The following is a 25,172-nucleotide window of genomic DNA, read 5'->3' on the forward strand; positions in this document are numbered from 1 at the left end:
GCCACTATGACTGATTAACCTAGACGTAAAATGTTTCCAAGGTAATTGGTTATATACCAGCTTGGCGTTTACCAGCAAAAAATGCTGTCCTGCCAAGTTCCTACAGGAGTTACCACAAACAGAAACAGAAACATACATTTTCGGATGAAGATTGGTCTATTTAGACATCTTCGAACCCACAGGAATTTTTGAAGCTGTAGTTGTCTTCACTAGCGAAGGACAAACATCAACAGGCATTACTAAATTCAATATAGCCGCAGCACTGCCTTTGGAAACAATTTAGATGAATAAGTTTTCACCCCAAAACATTAATTTGACAATAAATATACTAATCTAAAATGACTTTTGACCTCCACATACTGACCTGAAATTTCCTCTCCTATTTGCCTACACTTGATATGAATTATATGTCAATTTCATGTGATAAGAACTTATACTTTTAATAACATCTTAAAACTTCAAAATTATAACCTTGTTTGAATTTCTGATATTAATACCACAACATGGTCAAAGTTCACTGACTCTAAATGACCTTCAACTTTGTGGCCTGAAATACATTCAAGATAACAATTACTTTACATGTTCCATACGGCATCCAAACATGCTCTACATCATTGTATAAAAATGAATTCATACAAATAAATATTGAAAGATATTATACTGACAGAAATATTAAAGCAAAGCTTTAAAATACTGTATTTTTCTTATGTTACAAAAGACTAAACAATGGTGTGCTTTTTTGTCTGTGTCACTAATTAGACATAAACAACTTGCGACAGTTACCCACAAATACATCTAGAAGATTACCTTTTGCCGACGGGTGTTTAAGAACAGCCTCCTCAGTCCTCGTATCACTGCCAGTGCTTTCAGACAGCATGCTCTGAGTCCTGGAGAACTTGAGGGTTAGCCCACCAGCAGGGTGATTACCGTTGATTGGTCTGTTTCCTGTGGGGGTGGGCGTGGCAGGCTTAGGGGGTATACTGCTGATACCCGCAAACTTGGTGGTGGGGATGAGGTCAACAGGGGAGGTAGGGGACTCCGTATGGGGGTGCATCCCGTTGAGGGTACCCGTCGGAGTGGATGTCCTTTGCACTGTAAAGAAACAGAGATAAGATCACATACAGTCAAACCTGCGTCAGTAATCACCTGTATTTCAGTGTTTTCGTGAAATGGCTCCATATTATCCGTCCTAGTTCACACACATTGATGTCATTTACAAGGCCCCCCCCCCCAACTAAAAGCACAAACATACAGTGAAACTTGTGTTTAAATGGACAAAGAGAAGTTTTATTACACCTCATTCCTTTTTAGAATTCTTACAGAATTGCTCTGAAAAATAATATGAAAGGATCTCATCTACTAACTACATTCAATTTTCAGAGTTTTCAATAAATTACAACCAAGAAAATCAGTGAAAAAGTGAAATTAATTGATTGACATAAAAGCATGTAGCCACAGTGCAGTGAGGAATACATGTCTAGAATCATGAATTAAATGACATCCTTTTTATATAATCTTTGAAATGTTCATATCATCAAGTTCAGTACAAAGCAGAGCACAAGCACAACCTGGGGGGTGTTTCACAAAGATTTAAGTATGACTTAAGTCGCACTTAAATGCCGACGCGTACATGATATCCAACGCGCGATCTTATTGATAGATACGCAGTAGTGCGCGTCCTCATGACAGGATCTGACCAATGCGGTTAAGCCTGTCATACCGTATGCAACTTGTTATTTAAGTGCGACTCTAAGTCATACTTAAATCTTTGTGAAACACCCCCCAGTTCTGCAAATTACAAAAAATTCATAGCAGACCTGCCAACCTTCTACAACTAAAGAGCATATTCTTTTAAGGAAAAAAAAGTATTTTTAAATATTTGTCTCAACGTAACAATCGCCAGCCTGTTCCAGAGAGATTGGTGAAAATCAATGTGAAATGACCTTGCTTAAAAATGTGATAATGCACCCTTTTGAACATGTGCTCGTAGGCAAGAATTTACTTGTTCTTTTCAAGCAAAGAGTTACTGGCCAGACAGTGATTTTTATCGGTCTGGGATCGTCGGACCGGCGCTATAGTGCCACGCGCTGTGTATACTACATACTCCATGATCGGAAATTTACAAAAAAGTAACAAATCATACAAAAAAGTATTGGTGTACTTATAGCAAAAAAAGAGGAACAAATACTCTAAAAAGGGAACGGTTGGCTTGTCTGTCATAGACGTGGTAGACATGGTGGAGCGTTGTGGCCCAGTGGATTAGTCTTTGGACTTTGAAACAGAGGGTCGTGGGTTCGAATCCCAGCCATGGCGTAATTTTCTTCAGCAAGAAACTGATCCACAATGTGCTGCACTCAACCCAGGTGAGGTAAATGGGTACCGGTAGGAAGAAATTCCTTAAAAAGCTGTGTGCACTATGAACGCCTAGCTTAGCCGGGTAATATAGGAGCGCCTTGAGCACCTAACAAGGTGGATATGTGCGCAATATAAATACCCTATATTATCATTATTATTATTATTATGGTAGAGAATTCTCTAGAGAGTAATGACTTGAGACGAATGTAGGTGTACTTACAGCTCTTTGAACTCAAAGGGTTCCCAATGACAGGCAGGGGCCAATTGAAATCAGAATGTAACCTCTTCAAGGCATCTACAAAGCTTTCTACACGAGCTACTCTCATCCTGTGTAAAGAAAGGACAATGGTTGAAATAAGAAACGTGGATCGATTCCAAGCAAGTGGAGATAATGCACACATATTGTGCGGGCAATCAAATATCTGATGACTGGGGTAATAATGGTTGAGGCCTACAAAGCAATATACAAAAGTGGACTATTGATATTATTTTCTCTCATAATGATGGTGGCATGAAGGGTGATAAAGATACACATTAAAAAGGATCACATGTATGTGTTATATGTCTAATTTATCTCTGCAAAACCCCCTGTACATTGCACAGGCAATCATGTCAAGTGCAAATTGAGTTAGATGCTTCACCAAACTAAATAATAAAATAAACTTTTGGCATATTATTGGAAAAAATATCAGACTATTAAAAGCATATGTCAAAAATTCATTAAACATCCAAAGGTTAAATAAAGGAACATCATTGCAAAGACCTATTTTATTTATGTGGAATACTGGCAGTATTGCAAGGTACGAATGAATAGGGGTTTATTACACTTAATAAACAAAAATTATTACTAAACTAGAAACAAAATCTTAAACAAGTGGAGCACCTCTGGCAGTCTCACCTGTATCACGCAATTCAATATAGAAGCAGTGCTGACTTTGAAAACAACTATAACATAATTATTCACAAAAAACACAATTTTCAATAATGATACGATACTATGCTCAATGACAATAAATGACATTTGACCTTGATCATGTGACCTAAGACTTGTCAGTGATACTTGATTACCCCTATATCCACATTTTATTAGCTATATCTATAAACTTTGAAAGTTATGACAGCAATCTAATAATTACCTCCAAAATGGCCAAAGTTCATTGACCTTAAATGACCTTTGATTTTGGTCATGTGACCTGAAACTCGCATGAGATGTTCAGTGATATTTGATTACTCTTATGTCCAAGTTTAATGAATCAGATCCATAAACTTTCGAAGTTAAGATGGTAATTCAACAAATACCCCCAACTTGGCCAAAGTTCATTGACCTTAAATGACCTTTGACATTGGCATACCTGCCAATATTTGGAAACCCAAAATCTGGACAACCACCGGCCGGGGGTCCAGGGGCAGTGCCCCTTGCAGAGGTTCAGGCTTCAGTGTTGAAATTACTTTTATTTTTAGGGAGCCATTTTTCATTTTACGAGAGCCATTTTAAAAAAGTGATTCAGCGCATGGTTTCGCATCGCAGTTTTTCCTGCTTGTTTACAAATTTATTTAATGTTAAACATTGTTTATTTAATTGCTATTTATTATTTCTTCATTGTTATCAATTATTGAATTATTATTTTCTTTATTGTTGTCCATTTACATGTAGATCTGTTTGTTTGTATCTCATTACTTCTCGTATATAAAATTAAATTTCTTTAATATCCATTTTTGTCCATCAAATTGAAAAGGATGAAGTTCATCAAATTTGAACAGAATTTGTAATTCAGAGGAATCCTTTTCATAAATACTTTTTGACTAAAACTCACTTGAAAATTATTTTATTAAATATTGAATGCACCACAGCCTGACAGCTAACATCACCATGTGAACTACTTCTCAAGCTAGACTAGGCTATGCCTACGCTAGCGCAGCTCAGCCACTGAACAGAGCACAGCTCTCAGTCAATCACCACCGCAACACACAGCTCCCAGTCAATCATCACCGCAAACCAACTTACCTTTCCCTAACAAGCCACGATGTGAGTTTGAAATCTAGGTAGCCTGTCATGATTCCTAACTCTTTCAATCTGTAAGCTGCCAGCAGCTTCCTAGCGTGTCTTGCTAGTATGGTATCAATGTAGTACTCATCTACGCTGGAGTCGGGGACACTGTTCTGCCTTGAAAGCACAGAATTCCTGTGTGAGAAAATAAAATGAGTTTGTTACATGCAAAACATTAGGACAGGTACCTAACATCTTCATGAGTGTATTCTAGAAGTCGCCATGTCAAATGTCTGTGCTGTTTCTTTTTTAGCTTTAAAGGCAATTTGTGTCTTTTCAAAGCAGCTTTCCAGCATTTCCCTTTCCTTTGTCTGTTGTAAAATGAGAGGAGAGCCACTTGGGGATCACTGCAAAAAATATGCTGCTCTGAGATATTATATTCAAAAGGCTTGCCAACGTGCCAGAAAAGGATTCATACTTGGAAAAAAAATGTATCCCATGTCTTCTACCCCTTAATAATAATAATAAAATATAGGGTATTTATATTGCGCACATATCCACCTTGTTAGGTGCTCAAGGTGCTCCTATATTACCCGGCTAAGCTAGGCGTTCATAGCGCACACAGCTCATTGTCGGTAAACTATTTTATTGTCCAAACCTGAAGTTGTAAAATCTTACCAATTCAAAGAACTTCCCCACTGTTAAATAAATATTAAAAAAAGAAAATATTCTTGCTATGATGCCTCACCTTTTCTCCGTCGTATTCTGGTCAGCCTGCCTGTCCACAGAGCCACCAGACTTTGTGTTATGACTAGCATGCCTCCCCCTGGGCTTGGTCACGCCTGCTGGCGTTCCCCTCCCCACACCCAGGGGAAACATGTGGTGATTGGCAAGAGGGGGCGGGGGCCTGGGTGAATCCAGATCCCCTGATCCGATGGAACGGAGGAACCTGAGCAGGTCACGACACAGTGACCATTCACTGTGCTCTAGGGCTGCATCTAGAAGCATTGTCGCATGCTGGAAGAAATTAAGAAAATCAAAGGTAAATGCCAGTTGATGCAACAATTACCGTGTTTACACTAAATCGGCTTTTTCATAACGTGTAAAAGTGATCAACTTGCATCGGCTCATGGTTCAGAGCCGGCAATTTGCACCATCGCAAGCCGATGCCGAATGGGCTTTTTTACTACGTGTAAACAGAAAGCCGATTCTGCATAGGCAATTTGTGCGCATTTCATTTACTTTACCATTGTGACCAGTGTTGTCTTTATTATGATGTATATTGTTGGTGTGCATATTTTTGAATCTGCTTGCAGTTCTGAACCGCGAGCTGTAACAACGTGTAAACGCAAACCAAAAGCCGATAAAGTTTAAACACGGTAAATGAAATAATGCGTTCCTCCCCCCCCAAAAAAAAAAAAAAGAAAGAGAAAAAAGACCATCCAAGTGTCTGTAGGTACACATAAGAATAAAAATATATATGTGCCACATGATTCTGGTAGAAAAATGTGCAATTCTTAAAGGTCAAGTCCACCTCAGAAAAATGTTGGCTTGAATCAACAGAGAAAAATCAGACAAGCACAATGCTGAAAATTTCATCAAAATCGGATGTAAAATAAGTTATATGATTTCAAAAATTCGCTTATTTTTAACAAAATACTTATACGAACGAGCCAGTTACATCCAAATGAGAGAGTCGATGATGTCACTCACTCACTATTGCTTTTGTTTTTTATTGTTTGAAGTATACAATATTTCAATTTTTACGAATTTGATGATTAGGACCTCCTTGCCTGAAGCACAAAATGTTAAAATAATGGAATTCCACATGTTTAGGGAAAATGAAACTTCATTTTACATGAGTGATGAGAAAATCAAAATATATCATATTTCATATAATACAATACAAAAGAAATAGTGAGTGAGTGATGTCATCAGTTCCCTCATTTGCATACTGACCGAGATATGCATATAACTGTTTTGTGAAATAAAGCGAAACTTTAAAATGTCATAACTTTCTTATTTTACATCCGATTTTGATGAAATTTTCAGTGTTATGCTTGTTGAATTTTTCTCTTTTTATTCAAATCAAGTTTTTGTTGGGGTGGACTGGTCCTTTAAAGAAAATGATGAAATGAGCATTGCATTCCAGTATTGCAACTACATGTACTCAGCTTTGAAAACAAAATATTGGATACTGTCATGAGCAGGTGCAGGCTACATTGAATTTGAGAAAGAAAATTAATGACAAATAATCTACAATTTTTTTAATTATTTTTTTTCTTCCTCACTACAACCCAACCCAATATCGTAATATGCAATAGCATAATTTCTGCTATGAGGCTTTTCTGGTGTCAAGTTTTGAGGTGACAACACATTTTGCAATATCAGCAAGCATTCCTGCCTGCCTACAAACCAACATTTCACAAAAATCATTTGTAAACATTTTGGAGGAATTGACTGATAAAGTTGTAATTGATTTGGTATCAGCAAGCTGAAGATAAACTGCACATCCTTTTGCCGAAATATTTCAAATCTTAAAAAAAATCAAATGCCAATATGTCAAATATCTGCTATGCTTCAAGCATATATTTGCTTACTGGGATATAGTTTGCCTCTGCATTTTACCCATTATATATTTTTTCTATATTATATTCATGTCTTTCTCCAGTCACTACATATAAGATTGTCACTTGGTTATGTACTTTATGCCATATTATGATTATGTCTCAAGCATTGTAAATTTGTTTTGTATATTATTCCAATAAATGCAGAAAATCCTGCAAGAAAAAAAAAAATCTACTTACATGTCTGCTTGCTTTGACAGTCTCTAGGTTTTGAAGTATGATGAGATACGATGCTGCTGTCTGTAGGTTGCCAGTCTTCAAACATTCCTGAAAACAATATCAAGTTCATTGTATGTTGCAGTCAGTTTTACATTGTTCATTGATCATTGCACTCTTATATCAAACTGCAGCTTAAGTACAGAATGAGCAATGACTTACAACACAATCAATCCTGTCTATTAACCCAATGGTTGAAGGAACCTATTTGTATTTGTATTGGGCATATCAAAGCCTGTAACATAAAAGATACTTTGGGCAATATTGTAAATGAAATCATTTGAATAGCAGTAATACTTTATTCAAATCTTAACGAAAAAATGTGTTTACCCTCTCTTCCTCTTTCCCCTTTCTTTGTGCCCGAGAAGAGTTGCACTTGTTAATTTTATTGTCATCCATATTATTTCGGAATTTGGTATCAAAGTTGTTCATAGAGTGACACATAACAGTTTGTAAAAACGTTCCGCAATACATCACCAGACTTGCCATAACAAGGTCATTCGGATTGAGTGGATGGCTGCAGCACAATCCTTTTCACTCAAAAATATATCTACATATTAATGGTGTCAAAACTCACCTCAAACAAGTCTTGGGGATTGCCAACTGAAGCAAAGAGGTAGGGCCACAGTGCTATCTCCGTCTTCCTTGCACAATGAACTACTGTCTCTAAATATTGAGGAAACTCCTGGATGAAGGCTACCACTCTTGGTAATAAGGCATCTGAGTGGGTTAAGAAAAAAGAAAATACACTAAAAAAAATATTCAACTGAGGTTTAACCAACAGAAGTATAATTATTCCATGTCCTTAATATATGCTTAGTACATCAATCTCTTCTGAAAATATTTCATATTTTATGTCAAATCTTACCACGTTTCCAATGTATCAAACTTCGGAATTCATGAATAACCTAACAATTTAAACAGTCATACACATGGATCATCAAAATTTCTGGACTTGCTGAAGCAGAAAATTACACTTTTTACGACTCACCACTCAATTCTAATTCAAACTGACCTAAAATATGCATTGATTTACAGTTACACAGCTAATCTGATTGTCATGTATGCAGAGCCAGAGCATAAAAAAATTGCTAATGTAAAAAATATCTTGAGTGACGATTAGGACCTGCTTTCTGATACTTACAATGGAAAGAGATTGTGAAATTCCCTTAATATTTCAAGAAATTCCCAAACTCCTATTAACCCCGTTCAAAGAATTTAGGTATCTTTCCTTACCTGAAAAATTAAAAGGGTTTATGAAGTGGGTCTGATCAAGTTAATCATTCAGACAGTAACAAATAGTGTATACATATCTCCAAATATTCAAGCAATGAGCTGTCATGATGCTCTCATTGCTAAGCCAACAACCCAATGACTTTAGGCACCAATGGCATACCTGGTATTGGTTCTGAAGCAGTCGCTTCTTCTTCTAAGACTTCATGGAGCATGAGTTCCAGGACATGTGAGAAATATGGCAGAGACATACAACTTCGGGCTATCTGAAGGGCGTGCATCCCAAGACTGGAAAAACAAATATGACGGTTCAATACAGGATATGGGTACAAGTAAAAAAAAAAAAGTATTCCAGTGATTTCAGTCAAACTGTATCATATTTACTTCGCTATTTCTTGTTATAAAATTACAAATGTCATTAATGTTTTGATTCTTTTGCATTGTATATGCAGTAATTCTATAACGTTTAACACGGTTTTGTCTTTCATCGACGTATGGGCTCTGTGTATTAAAAATTCCCGCATGTATACACAACATTTTATTTTTTTTAAGTGAAAGATATTAGATGAAAACTTACTTTCTTCTCAGCAACTGTCTTAATAAATGATGAAGATAGATTTGTGTCTGCAACAAAACAGAGAGATGAAGAATACAGAAGTGATTATTTTAATCACAATATTGCATGATGTAACTTGATATTAATTCCTTCTACATTCTTAATCTGTCTATCAATCTAGGTCTCTCGGAAGAAGAACTTATTCCAAGGTCATCCAAAAAAGAACCCTCAATAATTACAAATATAGCAATTCTGGATCAATTGATGCATATATATTTTACAGTTCATCCATAAAAATGACACTGTTACAAACATATCTAAAACTTGAATTTGACCATTCAATTAAAAACGCTGGTGATGAGCTTAGATTGAAAACCAAACTTTGCAACTAAACTTACAGATGAAACACACATGTACATCTTCTCACAACTGAATTCCTCAATGAAAAGAATGACTGAGCTCCATCTATAGAGAAAACCTATTTCTGAAAGTATAGATTTTCTTTTGAAAGCGGTCCTTTAATTCAGTCTAAGGTTATGTCACACTTACAGTTCTTTCTAAAGTTGTGAATGGCAAGCTTGGGCATCGACGACTCCGTTCTATACTAGGAGTCATGGGTTCAAACGAAAGCAAGTCATTGGCTGCCCCAAGGACTACTGCATCCTCAAATAAGACAGCTAAAGAAGAAACAGATTGAAAATACCAAAAGGCTAAGAAAAACAATGAAATTCATAATTTGGTCACAGGACTTTACAGTCTTAAGCATACAATTCTGTTTAATATTGAAATTGAATTATCCCTGCAGGGCCATTAAAACATTTTAACTAAAAATTCAAAATATTTTGAAGGCTACTCAGAAAAAGCTGGACTTTGGAGAAATGGTATTAGTGACAACCTCATAGTGTCTGGAATCAGTCTCCTTAATTCCTATAGAAGATTCGTTCTAAGTAAAATACTTTCTAGGCAAAATACTCTTGTCATTACTCTGAAATCAAGGTTTTCAAAGCTGTCCAATGCTTATTTTTTGAGAAACTAAGTTTTAACAGCCAAGCAATGTTATCAGAGGTCATAAGATGTACAATGGCAGATATTCAGCCAGTAGGTTAGAATAGAGCTGTGCCATTCTTATTTCTTTTTTAATCAGTGCCTATCTCATGAAAGATATAAAATAAATTATTGTCAAAATACTCAAACCACATTACCATTACTTTGGTGATCGCTGGTAATCAATTATGAAATTCTCTGACATGTAAAAGCCAGAATTAGCATCACATTTCCAGATCATTGATCCACATTTGCCACAATTGATCTAGGCGAGGTTTAATGGGTACCTATAGCAATTTATTCTTTGAAACACTAATGCACTGTATTTGAGGGTATTTTCTTACCAAGTGGATAAATTCTTAACTTGAATGGCAGCATAATACGTTTGGACAGAAAGCTATGATGTAACTTCTCTAATCGGTCTGGAAACAGAGGTAACCACACCTAAATAAAAAAAAAAATTAAAAAATCAAGAATATTGTTACAGCACTGTCTAACAACTCTAAGTCTCATTGTATGGGCCAATTCCGATTCTCTTTCTCATTTTTCTCCTCCACTCTTCCTTTTTCTTCTACTCTCTGTTTTCCTTACTTTATTAGGGTGTGAAAAATGCATTTGAGAAAGGCAACTATCTTACCTCCTGGTTTCCTCACCATGTAAAGGTTGTAAAAGCCAATATCATTGCATGCAGATATTCCCATGATTTTTAAGAATTCTACTTATTCATCAAACTTATGAATCACAGAATGAACAAATTACAGTTTCTTTTCAAGTACATCAGTGATTGTTTACAGTATACAAATGCTAGTCTTGCAATCCAGTGAACCGGGTTCAATTCTCACTTGCCCTTCTGCCCTTTGCGAATGTATTAATCCTTACTTACAAGCATTCATTTTTTTTAAGCAATCAGATAAATATAACAGAGCTGCCAACCTGAACAAGGATATTTCAGTATTTTTAAAGCTGAAAATCAGTATTTTGGCGAAGAAATCAGTACTTCCAAAGAAATACCATAGGACAACACATAAAAATGAAACTTGAGAAAACAGTATTTTGCATGAAACCATCAGTATTCTTCTCATGTTTCGGTACTAAATATGGCAAATCAGTACTACTTGGCAGCTCTAATATAATCATCACCATCGCAAGACTAGCTGAATAAAAGAATATGGAAACATAAATATTTCTGCTTATGTACTGTACCTTCATTCCTGCGGCTCCACACCCCAGCCAGAGTGATTCCATGAGATGAGGTTTACTGGCGCTAGACCGGGACGTGGTCCACATACTTTCTACAGATGAGGCAAGAATGATGGGCGCTACGAAAGGGATCTGCAAATGAAAACAAATTATGATCTCGATAGGTTATATGAACCAAGGAGGGAGCTCAAAGCACTGGCTCCATATTGTATCATGGTTACAAACTTGAGTACTAATTGTATTCAAAGAAGTTGAAAAAAAGATCCGTACATATACTGACACCGGCAACCGACTGATTCTGGCAGAGGCTTAAATATAAGATGAATCCTAAAAGTTATTCTTGAGTTTCATATGATTTTATACATGACTGGTTACCTGTTCTAATGCTATTAAAGCAATATATTCCTGTGTAGCTGAATTAGCACCAAAGAACATATTCCAGTCATGGATAAGTTAATATATTCATGAAATAGCCCCCTGGTCTGTGAGATGTTCCATACCTCGGCATCTTTGGTTTTCCTTCGATCATGGTAATCGTTGTTGGGCGAGGGCGCTTTTGTTCGATCTCTCTGGAGCATCAATACACGACCAGCGACATTGATGATGAGACTCTCGGCCTCACTGCTCTGATTGAATGACTTGGGAGACACTGAAATCAAAGAAAATTCAAAATGAAATTAGTACATTATTACAATTAATACATATTGACACTGTTTAGATTCAAAGCTCTGAAGACTATAAGGAAGAAAGCTTTCCAACCTTGCAATACTGATAAAGGATTTGGTTTATGCTCCACCAAATGTCACATTATCAAGAACATGTGAAAAGCTTTGATGTATACAAAAGAAACAAATGCCTGAAAACAAGTTAGTGTACAAAGCTTTCTATTGTAAAAACTTGTGTCAATGGAAAATATGTTAATTTGGGTCCAGTTTCTATCATTTAAAAGCAGCTTTTAAAAACTACTTATATAGTAAATTACAGAAAGATAAGATGGAGGTTTACTCTACATGTACATCATGCAGTTAGTCCTTCATATTTTCATTCTATTCTACCAAACGTCAAACTTCTTTTCAGAACTAACAACATGGTGTACCGAATCCAGACCACCCAACCTTTCTGATTAGAAAATTTGGATAATTACATGTTAGCCCCAAATAGGAAAGAAATTTCATTTCACATAGAGAGAGCACAGTAAAACAATCCCCCGAAATAGGAAAATCCTATCCTATCTAACAAGAGCTTTCATAAATGTTTCACCGAGGTTTTTTACCTAACTGCTAAGAAAGGATGAATGCCTGTGAGCAAGCAACCAGGGGACCGGACCAATAGCCTCTTGTCGAGGCCCTGTCAGCTGCTTTCCGAGCGAACATGGCGAAGCAGAGCGCCGCGAGACAGGGCCTCTTGACATTTGAGCCGAATTTCCTTTGTTTTTTATTGTTTTTACCAATTTTCCGACCAAAAACTGGTCGGTGAAAGTCATCCAATGAGAGCACGGGCTGCTATGACGTCTATTGAATATTCATGAGTTCATCTTGAATGGCGATCCGTGGATTCGTGGTGATGACGAAATATCAAAGAGCATTGAATATGCCTCTAAAATGCTGAATATTGACCGATTTAAGGATTTGAAAGTTGATGAAATTAAATCTGCACTGAAAGGACGAGATGTTTTTGTAAATCTACCCACAGGATATGGAAGAAATGTATTATTTCATGTGATTCCACTATGTGTCAATTATCGATCTCTGCTGTGCAGTGTGACGGAATACTGGAGTGGAGTTGCTTAATTCCCCTTGATTCGAGTCTGATCAGTGGCTGACCAGTATCTCCCAGGAAGTTTCGGGGCGGTGATGGGCCTGTTACAGCCAGTAATAGTAGTAGTAGTATAGTATCACTACTTGAAGCATTTTGCTGGTTATATCCCCTTTAGTGTCCCGCAATTGAATGAATCCCCTGCAGAATAGTGGATTACCATAGTATTCCGAACCCCGGACGAAACAGCAACTCAGTTTGCTGTTTCATTGGTTTACTAGGTGACCGGTAATATCGTGACTCATGTATATTCATTAGGAAGACGTTCCTCATGAATATATAATTCAGCTCAGATGTCAAGAGGCCCTGGCTCGTGCCAAGCCTAATTCGCTTCGCAAATTGGGAAATCCCTTGCTTCGCTCACGGAGCAGCCGTCAGGGCCTTGTCAAGAGGCTAGGGGACCAACGGCTTAAGGTCCTCTCTAAGGGATGCGAGGCCCTCACTATGGACTGCACCGTTTGAGATTGAACTAAATGGCTTTGGTTTTGTAAGATGGGGCCAAGAACATACCTGATTCAGACCTGAGTGATGTAAGGGTGAGTGAGATGAGTGAGGACGGATGAGGAACAAAGTTTGCGAGCGAAAGATCCTGTATCCTGGTAAGAGTTGCTGTTGGACCTGAGGCAAAAAAAAAAGGATGAATCAAAACAAATAAAAATAATGTCAATCAAGTCTCTCACTCAAATATGGACTTTGTTGCTATATAGCATACAAGATATAAAAGACTGTGCTCAGATTATGGGAAGCCAAAGGTGTCAAAATGTTGTTTACGTACTGGTCCTTATTCTGAAGTCCAGCTAAACTTGGGCCAAGATGACTTCGAAATGACATAAGACTGTGCTATGATTATGGGAAGCCAAAGGTGTCAAAATGTTTACATACTGGTCCTTAGTCTGAAGTCCAGCGAAACTTGGGCCAAGACGACTTCGAAATGACATAAGACTGTGCTAAGATTATGGGAAGCCAAGGGTGGCAAAATGTTGTTTACGTACTGGTCCTTATTCTGAAGTACAGCTAAACTTGGACGACTTCGAGATGACATATTTTCTTTCTCTCAATGAATGAATTATAGCAGTATTACAGAGTTACATGGCTCTGGTCTCTCAATACTCTTCTGACTTCTGTTGCCCCTTTTCTCTCTCATTTTTTGCCCTTTTCTTCTCTTTTTTTTCCCACGACTTCAAAATAAAAGGGGCCAATGCCCCCCCCTCCCTCACCCATGACACTGCCCCTGTATAGTGTGTCACCTTTTGTAAAGAGATTACTTACTGGGCGGACCGTCTTTCCTCTCGCAGCTAAAGAGTGATATATGATAGTCAGCACAGAAGACTATGAGAAGGTCTTTGAAGACATTCATTAGCAGTACTTGAAAGGGAACCTTGACGATGAAGGCAAAGGCATTGTCAAGATTGCTTGCACGTGGATACACCCGGATCTGAAGAAACAATGCGCACAAACACAATACAATATAATACTAGTACAAAATGGAAGTTTGATGGTTTTGAATATTTCTTAAAGGGGTCAAACATTAACATTTATAAAAGTAATTCATAAAAAAATCAAACAGTCAAATTTAAGTATACAGTGACAGACACCTCCAGGGGGGTGTTTCACAAAGATTCAAGTATGACGTAAGAGTCGCACTTAAATGGCGATGTGTATACTATATGAAACATGCAATCTTATTGGTAAATGTGCAGTAGTGCACGTCCAGTTGGCATATTCTGACCAATGTGGTCATGCCTTTTATACCGCACGCAACTAGGTAATTAAGTAGGACTCTATTATCATACTTAACTTATAGTGAAACACCCCTCAGGTGTCAACAATTCTTTGCAAATACGCCTCCCATAGCTCTTTCTTTAAGAATCTTGGTTAACTAACTTATAAATCATAAATTCTTACATGTGTGTTAATAATAAATGAAAGTAGTTGCAGTAAACATTGATTTCACGAGAAAGTCAGTAAAACCAGACTTAATTGTCACTATATCATTGAGGAAATAGATCTGGTACAGTTACATAAACTGAACTTTGTGAAATCTTGAAATCTACGCTGAAAAATGTTCACACTGAAGATCACCAACACAGATAAGCGCATGTGGGACAGCGTAATATTATTGCTTTAAATGTCAGCCCGACGCTTAAAAATCCTGTGCTTATTTGCTAATTTCTCAGCAATTGCACAATTTCTTCCAGAATCCTTTGGCACACATTTTTTATTTATACATACAAACACTTTGGTGGTCATTTTATTGGATTCTGTATGAGATCATTACCACAACTGGAATGTATCTTTAACCCTATCTAGGCCGGGGGGGGCCTCGGAGGCCCCCCCCTCAACAAATCGCGCGATATTTTTTGACCGCGCCGCTCGCTGACTTTTTACTTTCAAGTCTTGCGCAACTTTTGAGACCAATTTTGCGTCACCCGGGTAAGTGGTTCCGAAATTACGCAACATTGAGTAAGTGCATGTCAGACCGAAAATGGCTCAAAAACGTGGTTTCGTGTACAAAGTCAATGCAAATTGTGTTTTCAACCAAAATTCATAAATGTATGATTATTTTTAGTTTTGCTAGTCTAAATGTATTCATTTTATGCTTTTTATGATCACAGAAAAGTCCCCAACAAATTTCATTGAAAAAACAATGAAAAACAAAAGGTAAAAAAAACAAAGAAATACATAAGAAATTGCGAAAAACAATATAATACATAAGAAAATGATTTGATATCACAATTTTTTTCATGTACACTTGCTAAGGACACCACAAAGAGTTTCTATTCCAAAAATTAGTACATTTGGAGCTTTATTTATGGAGTTAGAGGAAAAGGTATGATTTCGCATACTAATTACGCATAAATTAGCATAATCACTCAATAGCGATTCGCATGAAATAAATTACTATACAATCTTGTAGATTATGTCCCAGGCAACCCGCGTGCCAATTTTCGGCGCGATCGTGCGGTCGACGGCCGAGATTTTAGGAGGGGGGCCTCCCAGGTCCCCCCCGGCCATAGGAACTCCCAAATACCCCGGCCTAGATAGGGTTAAAGTGGATAGAGATGAAGGAATATAGGGCTCGAAGTGAATGACAATATTCCAAAGAAACCTGGCCAATTCGTGCCATTAATGAAATGGCTGGCACTCTTTGCATTAATAATAAAGCAATATATGAGAAAAATACTACATTGCAAATACCATCACTTACATATTCAATTAATGACCATATTTTTCTTGTGAGTTTCCTTTCATGAAATTATTATACTGAACACAAATATTTCATGAATTTATCCCTTTGGAATATACCTGGGGAACATTTCCTGAAAGGACATTTATCTGATGGTTACCATAGTAACAGTGCTTTTCAGCCAATCAAAATCAAGGAAAGTTGTCGGATCTGACAACTTGCCAGACAAAATATTTGATGAAATGCTCTCCAGGAACTCACCTCCTCTCTACTCTCGTAATGGTTGAAGCAGGCAGCGATGATGAAGTCTTTCCACCAGCACAACCCGCCCGTCACCGACATGTCTCGCTCCTGGGTTATGTTACCAAAGATCTTCCACCTCTTGCCCGACGGAGAGCAGTGCGCTAGACCGTACCGACCCGCTACTGCTATGTAGTGACCTGTTCTGTCGACACTGGCATGCTGTAAGTATATTGAGCAAGTCATGAAGTAAATACGCACATTTGATTCCATTGACAATAGCTCAGATGAAACATCACTATATAAATGCAAACTTAAATCCCAATCACAAACCTAACCCCTTGGAACACTATCCCTATTTCAATAACAGTGTCTTCCAGTATTTTTGCCTTCAAGTGGTAAAGAAAATAGTAGGATGGCAATGGGTACGATGGCAAGGAGTCTCTTGTACATATATTGGTACATTTATGATTATTGATAGGCCTCTACTTGGACGGTTACATTTCCAGAAACAACACAATTTTATATAGCTTTTTGTCAATATATGATTGGCTTACCGTAAGTAACGGTGTATAAACCGCACCCGTGTATTAACCGCACCCCCCATTTTCGGATGAAAAAAAAAAAAAAAAAATCATCAAAAAAAAAATAAATAAATAAATAAGTCATTAAACTGACTTTCTATCTCTAATATGCAGATTTAAGAAAGAGTCAATAGCCAAAAATGTAAAAAAAATATATTAAAGTATTACTGATAAAAAAAAATGATGGGAAATCAGAGCTTCGTCACTTATTCTGCAAGTTGCCGACATTATTGGCCAACCTCACACACACGCATATGGTACCGGTGTTCGTTGCAAGTACCGATACCAGCATCAACATGGGGGCTCACTCATTCAAAAAGATCGTTCATACCATATTTCCTGCATCACAGCCCCACCTTTGCTTTAAGAATTCTGTCTAGCATTCAATGTCTAAACATGATTTTCAGACACGGGAATATGGGAAGGTTCAAGATACGAGAAATTTGCGATTTACTTCAGGTGTTTTTCTTGTCTGCTTTGAACCACTACCGGCGTAGTTCTCAGTACGAGTGTGGCGGTATCTTACAGACAGCAAATAGGAAAAAAAATATGCTAGTACCGGTATACTGTGTTTTCAATAGGAGCTCTGGGCGGGAATAAAATGAATACCGGTAATAATAATAAAAAAAAGTCGGAAGGAATGAAGACGTGGATTGAAAATTGATTTTAAGATGGGTGATAGAGAGAAATGAAGGAAACGCAAATGAAAGATATTGGATTTTAAAACACAGAGAAAAAAAGTAACGTGGGGAAATGATAAAGAGAAGAAATTTAAGAACAAGAATGAAATGAAGAGAGATAAGAGTTCGAGATAAATAATTTTTCTTTCTTGCATATTAAAAAAAAAGAAAAAAAAGAGGAAATGGACAAAAGAATGAAGAGGAAAATTATAGATTGATTTTAAGATGAGGAATGACAAAGAAAAAATGAAGAAAAGGCAAATGAAGAAATTGCAGTTTAAAACAGAGAAAAAAGGTCACGTGGGGAATAAGAGAGAAGAAATATAAGATTTTAAGGGAAAGAATGAGACGTAAAGAGATAGATCGATATAAATATTTTTTTTCTTTCTTGCATATTAAGAAAAGAATAAAAAAATAAATGAAGAAAGAAATGATAAAGAGGGAAATTGGAGATTGATTTTTAGATGAGGAATGACAAAGAAAAAAAGAGAAGGCAAATGAAAGAAAGAGAGAAAAATAGAAACAAAAAGGGTAGAGTGGAGAAATGATAAAGAGAACAAAGATAGGATGAAATGAAGAGATGGAAATACTGTTAATACTTTTCTTTTTTCCGTAATAAGAAAATAGAATTTAAAAAAAGGATGTAAAAATACCAGTAGAGGGGAATAAATAAAGAAAAAAGATGGAAATTGTAGATTGATTTTTAGAAGATCGAGAGAGGAATGAAGAGAAGGCAAATGGAAGAAATTGGAGATAAAAACACAGAATAAAATAAAAAATGAGGAGATGAAAAAAGAGGGTCGTGATGGAGACAAATCATTATTTCTTTCTTGTATATTTGTGGCCCTGAAAAGGGCCGTTTTGATTATGTTTATCTCTAGCTCAGAAGCCAAAGAAGTCTTCCTCGTCAGAGGAGTTTTCAAATATGGCACGCAGCTCATCCGAGTCGGAGTCATCATCCTCATCGACTAGCTCTTCCTCTTCCCAGATGACGTCATCCTCTGTTCCGTCGAGACTATTCGATATGCAGCATTTCAGGAATGAGCGTCGTATGATTTCTGCAGAGATGCTGTTCCATGCTTCCAGGACCCATCTGCACACCGTCTGCAGATCTGCCTTCCTCTGTCGACCAGACTTGGTGAAGGACTTCTCCCCCTCTTTCATCCAAGCAGACCATCGCTGACGAAGAGCATCTTTGAATGGCTTGTTGATGCTGACGTCGAGGGGCTGGAGCAGAGATGTCATACCACCGGTATGATAACAAGATCGGTGTTCTTGGCGGCAAGAAGGGCCTTTGTCTCTTCCGTCTTGTGACACCGAAAGGCGTCGAGAACGAGCATGCTGCGTCTCTTGGTGATGCCACCGACTCTCGACCAGACCGTCTTCACCCAGTCTTCGGTGATGTCCTGATCAAACCAGCCTTTCGCCTGGGCCCTAACGAGGATTCCCGCCGGGAACTTCTCTTTGGGAAGAGTCTTCCGCTTGAAGACGATATACGGAGGGAGTTTGCCGCCGTCAGCTGTACAGGCCAGCATCACTGTAAATCGGTCTTTCTCGTGCCCAGTGCTGATGATGTTGACCGACTTCTCCCCTTTGCTGGTAATAGTAGACCCCCTAGGAAGATCAAATGTGAGGGGCGTCTGATCGGCGTTCCCGATGCGACTGAGTGGGTAATCGTGGAGCCGTCGTCTGTTAATAACAAATTGCTGGAAGTTTGTTATTTTGCTGTCGAAATCGTCAGGGAGTTTTTGGGAGATGTGGGTTCGTCGCCGCATTGAGAGGTTGTGGCGGGCCATGAATCGATGAGCCCACATCTTAGACCCAGTGAAGTCATCAATCCCGTCAGCCTCAGCTATGCACCTTCCTTTGATGCACAGCTCCACGGTTGATAGAGCGTGGCCCTCACTACGCTTCTCTTTGACCCAGTCGATGACCTTCTCCTCCAGCTCCGGCCATCTAGCTGCCTTTCCCCTCATCGCCTTCTTTGTTCTCGGCATCGCCTTCAAAGCATCGCTGTAGATCGCCATCGCCTGATGACAGACTCGTCCACACCGTGGTGTCGCTCTGCTGCCCGGTTACCAAACTCTTCTGCATACCGGCAGACAGAGAGTTTGAATGCTGCGGTGAAAGAACGTCTCTGAGGCATTTTTGTTGAGGGTAGTACGAGTGTTCAAAGCTGTGCTTGACTGCAGGCTTGAGCTGGAGGGTAGTACGATTGATCGTCTCTGCTTGACTTCTGGCTTGAGCTGGATACCGGGTAGTATGAGAGATTGTACTCTGCTGAAATTTGGTAAACTTCTTTTACATATGCCCTGTATGCTTACGTGGGGGAAAGCAGTACCGTAGCTGCGCTGGTACGCGCCTAATGTATGCGCGCATCGAACCAATACGGCCGGTAAGTTCTAAAGTGACTGTGAAAATTCACATTACCGAAAATTATCAATAAAATACCTTTCAAGCTTAAATAAGTTTCCTATTCCTTGCATAATCATAAAATACATTGGAATTAAAGAATGTTAGATTACCGGTAAAAAAAGCATATGCATTTAATTTCATAATAATTTTTTTTTGCCACCCTTTGTTCGGCCGTCGTCGAATATACTTACCGGTGTAACAAACATGACGTCACGCACACATCGCGTGCGATCCGGCACTCAAAGAATATAAGAAAAGCATAGAAATTCTATTTCTTGATAAATGTCTTTTATGAGAACACCTTAAGTATACTTCATAACACGACAAACATCTCAAAGAATATTTTTTACATATATCATATCAATTTGAAATAATTTTGTGGGATGATAGCAACATACCGGTAACTTGACTGCAAGGTATTTTAAATTCAGTTCACATTTGTACTCTTGTAGACATGACCCGTTCATGAATTAAAGAAATTATTAAGACTGATCGGTAATATGAATTTTATTCTTCTAAGTTTATAGACTCTCCATGTTTGATCATTTTTGTATTTTCACAAATTTATCAACACACTCAGTACATATTTGATTTCTTCTCTCATCACATCTCAGTTGTTTTCAAGATTTTTTTTTTATTGAAACACATCATGATTTATATTTCATCATCTGTTTACGCCACGGTACACTTGCACGCACATACTGTCTCATTTTATTCATCCAATATACCATATGCAACTCATGCACTGGTTGTCATTAGCAACGTACATTTACATTTGTCACATCAAAATTTAAGGCATTTAGAACATCTCATAATATACTAGTATGCCCCCGACCCCTCGTTAAAATTTTTTACTGGTATACGAATACCGTAAGTACGGTATATGCTACCAGCCTCCCAATAAAATTCACAATTGGTGGAGAAAATCACAGGTTTCTGGGTCAGATCCTGAAAGAAAGAAGAGAAAGTATGGCATGTTTCGCATCTACCATTAGTTATTCAGATTGAAACTCCAAATAATTTCTAAAAGTGCAACTGAATTACGATCATATACAAGAATAAAGTCTGGGAATATGAACGAATAAAAGGGACAATGAAGATGCACATTGCAAAAAATGCTCGTTCATAACGCCATTAGGCCTTCTTTTCTGTTCCAAAATTTGCTTAATGCGTGACAGAAAACATCAAAATAATAATACAGGTAATCAATAAATGAATCAAATTGAAATTATGACATGAAGTTCATGAAACTTTCTTCCGTTTACCTCCCTCATGGCACAAAATTGTCAAATAATACCAATAACTTGTCAAATATTATAACAGCCACGGAAAGGTAAAGCGCCAGCTTACGTTGACGTTGCGATAAACATTACACATGCGTGTCTTATTCGGCAAGCCGCACCGCGCTGTTCGGTCGATTGTGGTCTGAACTTTGCCGCGTTGACCTATAAATGCAACATACAAAGACAAAGTCACACCACTCAAAATGTCAGTTTCATGAAGGTAGGTGCGTTTGTTACCGTAATCAAACTTTGAGGGACATTTACGGTAGATACCGGTATGCGGTAGTCATAGTTGCTTCCCTTTTATACCCGCGGATCATGCCCCTCTAAATGGCATTGCCCCAAGCGGCTACGCTCGGCCACCCGACGCGAGTTGTAAACTGGTACGTCGGGCCGGGCCGAGATTGGCTTGGCTCAGAGTCCTATCACCGTGTATAAACCGCACCCCCGACTTTTGATTCTGTCCCGCCGTGAAAAAGGTGCGGTTTATACACCGTTACTTACGGTATTATGGCAAATTGCTAGCCAAATGAATTTGTACATACTTTTTTTGAACATAAGAAAAGTCTGCAGGCATCTTCATCATTCCATTTACTGGTAAACTATGCATAACGGTATTGTCAAGAACATGGGAGCGTTTCATGAAGAATTTTGTCAGCAATCTTTCTTCACTGACTAATTTGCTCTCATCAAAATCAGAGGCAAGGATTTACAGTAGCTTGTAACATCAGTAAGTGAAGATCATTGACCAACATTTTCATGAAACACTCCCCAGCTTTATCAAACACCCCAACATCAATGACTTACCCTAATAGGCCAATTGCTGTCAAGGTAATTCTGAGGTATCTGTATACAATGCCATTGTTTGTTACCAGAAAGGATGTTACTACTACATGCTGCGTTCCCTGTGGCTGCAAAGAAGAGTAATATAAACAAACCATTCATATTATGAACATAATTATACAATACATGTATAAAGATTCCCTTCACATAGCCATATTTTATTGTTCAAAATAGACACCAGAAATGAAATACTCCAAAAATTTGTTTTGCCCAATTGACCGTGGGCCTGGCAGCCGCTTTGCAGCGCCAGATCGACGAGGCTCTATCCCTTTCATTGTTGAACGCCAAACAGGGTAGCAGCAACTCCCATCTTTTAACGTCTTTTGGTCTGACGCAGCCTGGGTTTGAACCCCGACCTCCCAGTTGTTAGACGAACGCTCTACCAACTGAGCCAAGACACTGGTTAATAAAGGAAAAATTTCTCAATATTCAATCAATTCAATTTAAATTCATTTTCTTGTCCACAGTGTTGAAATTCACTTGCTTACATTTTACAATACATCCACTTTGCATAAGACATGTACATTACATGCATACACAGTACACACGTGACAAATAAGGTTCCCTTGTATATGTTATGTTTTCTTGTTTAGCAAAACATATATATTATTTGTTATTCATGTAATGGGGAATGATACAGGTAGAATATATATTCCACAAATATGCAGTGACCCATTCTCAGAACAAGCTAAAACACTCAGGAACATCAATAGTATCATTCTCCAGCCCTCGGTACTATTTAACTATTAAATACTGATGTTCCTTCGATGCGAATAGTTTTGGCCAGATCCTCGAACACCATGGTATACTTGTATACTGGGTCATGTGGTCCAGTGGTTACAGCATTGGACTCATAATCGCAAGATTGTGAGTTCGAATCCCAACTCTGCCATTGTCTCCACTTTGATAAAAAGGTCAGAGAGTGACATATGTCTTCTATAACGTCAGCCTTTATGACTGATTAACCTAGACGTAAAAATTTTCCTAGTAATTGGTTATATACAAGATTTGATTTTACCAGCAAAATGTTGTCCTGCCGAGTTCCTACGGGAGTTACCATAAACAGACAGACACAGAAACTGTAAATCAGAATGAGTGCCAATGTAAATGACCAATGCATTGAACTTACCTGTACCGTTGACATTAGGAGGGTGAGGCAAGTCAGCAGTGAGGTCTGGTTGACTCCTGGCCTTCACCACTGTCCCTTCACAGCTAAGATAAATATGCCTTTCACCTTGAAGTAGAAGATGCTCACAATTTGCCTGTCATTGCAAGAGGACACAAATGCCAAGAAATAACTTTTGCTCTCATACATGTACCTCATAAAATACTTGTAAATGAATGGCTTTTGTAACATCTTCATCCAAAATACCACTTTTGATCTCCCAAACTTGATTATAGAGGATTATAAATATCTAAATCATCAGAGCCCCTGTAACATAAAGATTAGCAATAGATCGTGCAGCTAATTATATTTTTTTACAATTGATCATACACTATAACCAATGCAATCAATTGTAGACATCATACACTTGATCAATCACAAAGCTTTATGGTATGGGCCCCAGGACCCCATCTTACAAAGATTTGCAATTGATCCGATCAATCATAACTACGGAAAGCCAGCAAAGCTAACATTTAAATTATGTTTGTTCATAAAATTTTCTATATATGATGTATTTTCATAAATTCATTGATTTCTTGACAATTTGGTGTGTTCTTTTTTGTTTACAAAGAACATTGAGCAAATTTCCTGTAGAAAATAATTATGACACTGATGGATTTCCATAGAGATATGATTGACTGGATCAATCGTAACTCTTTGAAAGATGGGGCCCAGATCAACCAATTTAAGTTTTGATGAATATTGTTTAACTTTAAAATATTGACTTTCAAACAATCAAGTTAACTAACTAATTAAATGACTAATATTAAAATTGTTTCAGGTTTTCTGGGCGTATTATCATATCACCCAAATACACTAAACTGATTCATTCGGGAGTCTGCTTATAACCTTGAAACACTGGTAATATTATGGGTCGTGTGGTCCAGTGGTTAGAGCATTGGACTCATAATCGCAAGGTTGTGAGTTCGAATCCCAACTCTGCCATTGTCTCCACTTTGATGAAAAGGTGATATCTGTCGTCTATAACGTCAGCCACTATGACTGATTAACCTAGATGTAAAATGTTTCATAGGTAAATAGGTAATTGGTTATATACCAGCTTGGCGTTTACCAGCAAAATGCTGTCCTGCCGAGCTCCTACGGGAGTTACCACAAACAGAAACAGAATATCTTCTTATTGAGGAGATGGTGATATTTAAAATGTTCATCTTTCTGAAAACAATCACAAGACTGGGGCCCATTGCATACAGTTTTGATACATTATAGCATTTCAGCAGGGGAGAATTTCATGAAACAAATATATTTGTTAATTTTCATAGATAACTGTTATAAGCTACAGAAGTCCTCGCATCAGATTTGTTCAGAACAAACGAGGCTGTGAAAATCACAGACATGATGATTCATTAAACACTCCCAAGATGACTAATTGTGAGAGATGCTTCTCGCTATGCATGGGCTCAAGGCAGGAACACTTTTCACAAATGAGTAAAAGGCATATTTTAGTATCAGAAGACTTGTCATATGACTACTTATCTGAATGAAACTTACATAAGGGTTACTTCGGGCTGAATACATTTATATCCACATAAATAGAGTAAAATTCGCCGAGCAAAATGCTGAACATATCATTGAAATCTGATAACAAATAACAGAGTTATTGAATTTTTAACTTACGCAATATTTTGTGAAAACGGCTATATGCATGTTGCCATGAATATTCATTAGGTGGGCTGATGATGTCACATCCACACTTTCCTTTTTCTTATATCAATACATGAAAT

At 37.7% G+C, this 25,172-nt stretch overlaps 1 protein-coding gene across 1 annotated transcript in view; it reads right to left on the reverse strand.

The window, feature by feature from the left end:
• LOC121424553 (guanine nucleotide exchange factor subunit RIC1-like) overlaps nt 1-25,172 on the reverse strand; it is a 66,058-nt gene that overhangs the window by 2,920 nt on the left and 37,966 nt on the right. Inside the window, exons 12-28 of the mRNA XM_041620280.1 lie at nt 23,395-23,527; nt 22,230-22,333; nt 16,482-16,682; nt 14,303-14,468; nt 13,544-13,651; nt 11,719-11,867; nt 11,222-11,350; nt 10,363-10,462; nt 9,524-9,651; nt 8,996-9,042; nt 8,582-8,706; nt 7,763-7,905; nt 7,150-7,236; nt 5,091-5,359; nt 4,361-4,537; nt 2,576-2,682; nt 808-1,092 (exon numbers count right to left, since the gene is read on the reverse strand). Coding sequence (XP_041476214.1) covers nt 808-1,092; nt 2,576-2,682; nt 4,361-4,537; nt 5,091-5,359; nt 7,150-7,236; nt 7,763-7,905; nt 8,582-8,706; nt 8,996-9,042; nt 9,524-9,651; nt 10,363-10,462; nt 11,222-11,350; nt 11,719-11,867; nt 13,544-13,651; nt 14,303-14,468; nt 16,482-16,682; nt 22,230-22,333; nt 23,395-23,527 — 2,458 coding nt within the window. The remainder of the gene's footprint in view (nt 1-807; nt 1,093-2,575; nt 2,683-4,360; nt 4,538-5,090; nt 5,360-7,149; nt 7,237-7,762; nt 7,906-8,581; nt 8,707-8,995; nt 9,043-9,523; nt 9,652-10,362; nt 10,463-11,221; nt 11,351-11,718; nt 11,868-13,543; nt 13,652-14,302; nt 14,469-16,481; nt 16,683-22,229; nt 22,334-23,394; nt 23,528-25,172) is intronic.

This window comes from Lytechinus variegatus, chromosome 11 (assembly GCF_018143015.1).
Source record: "Lytechinus variegatus isolate NC3 chromosome 11, Lvar_3.0, whole genome shotgun sequence".
NCBI classification, from domain to species: domain Eukaryota; kingdom Metazoa; phylum Echinodermata; class Echinoidea; order Temnopleuroida; family Toxopneustidae; genus Lytechinus; species Lytechinus variegatus.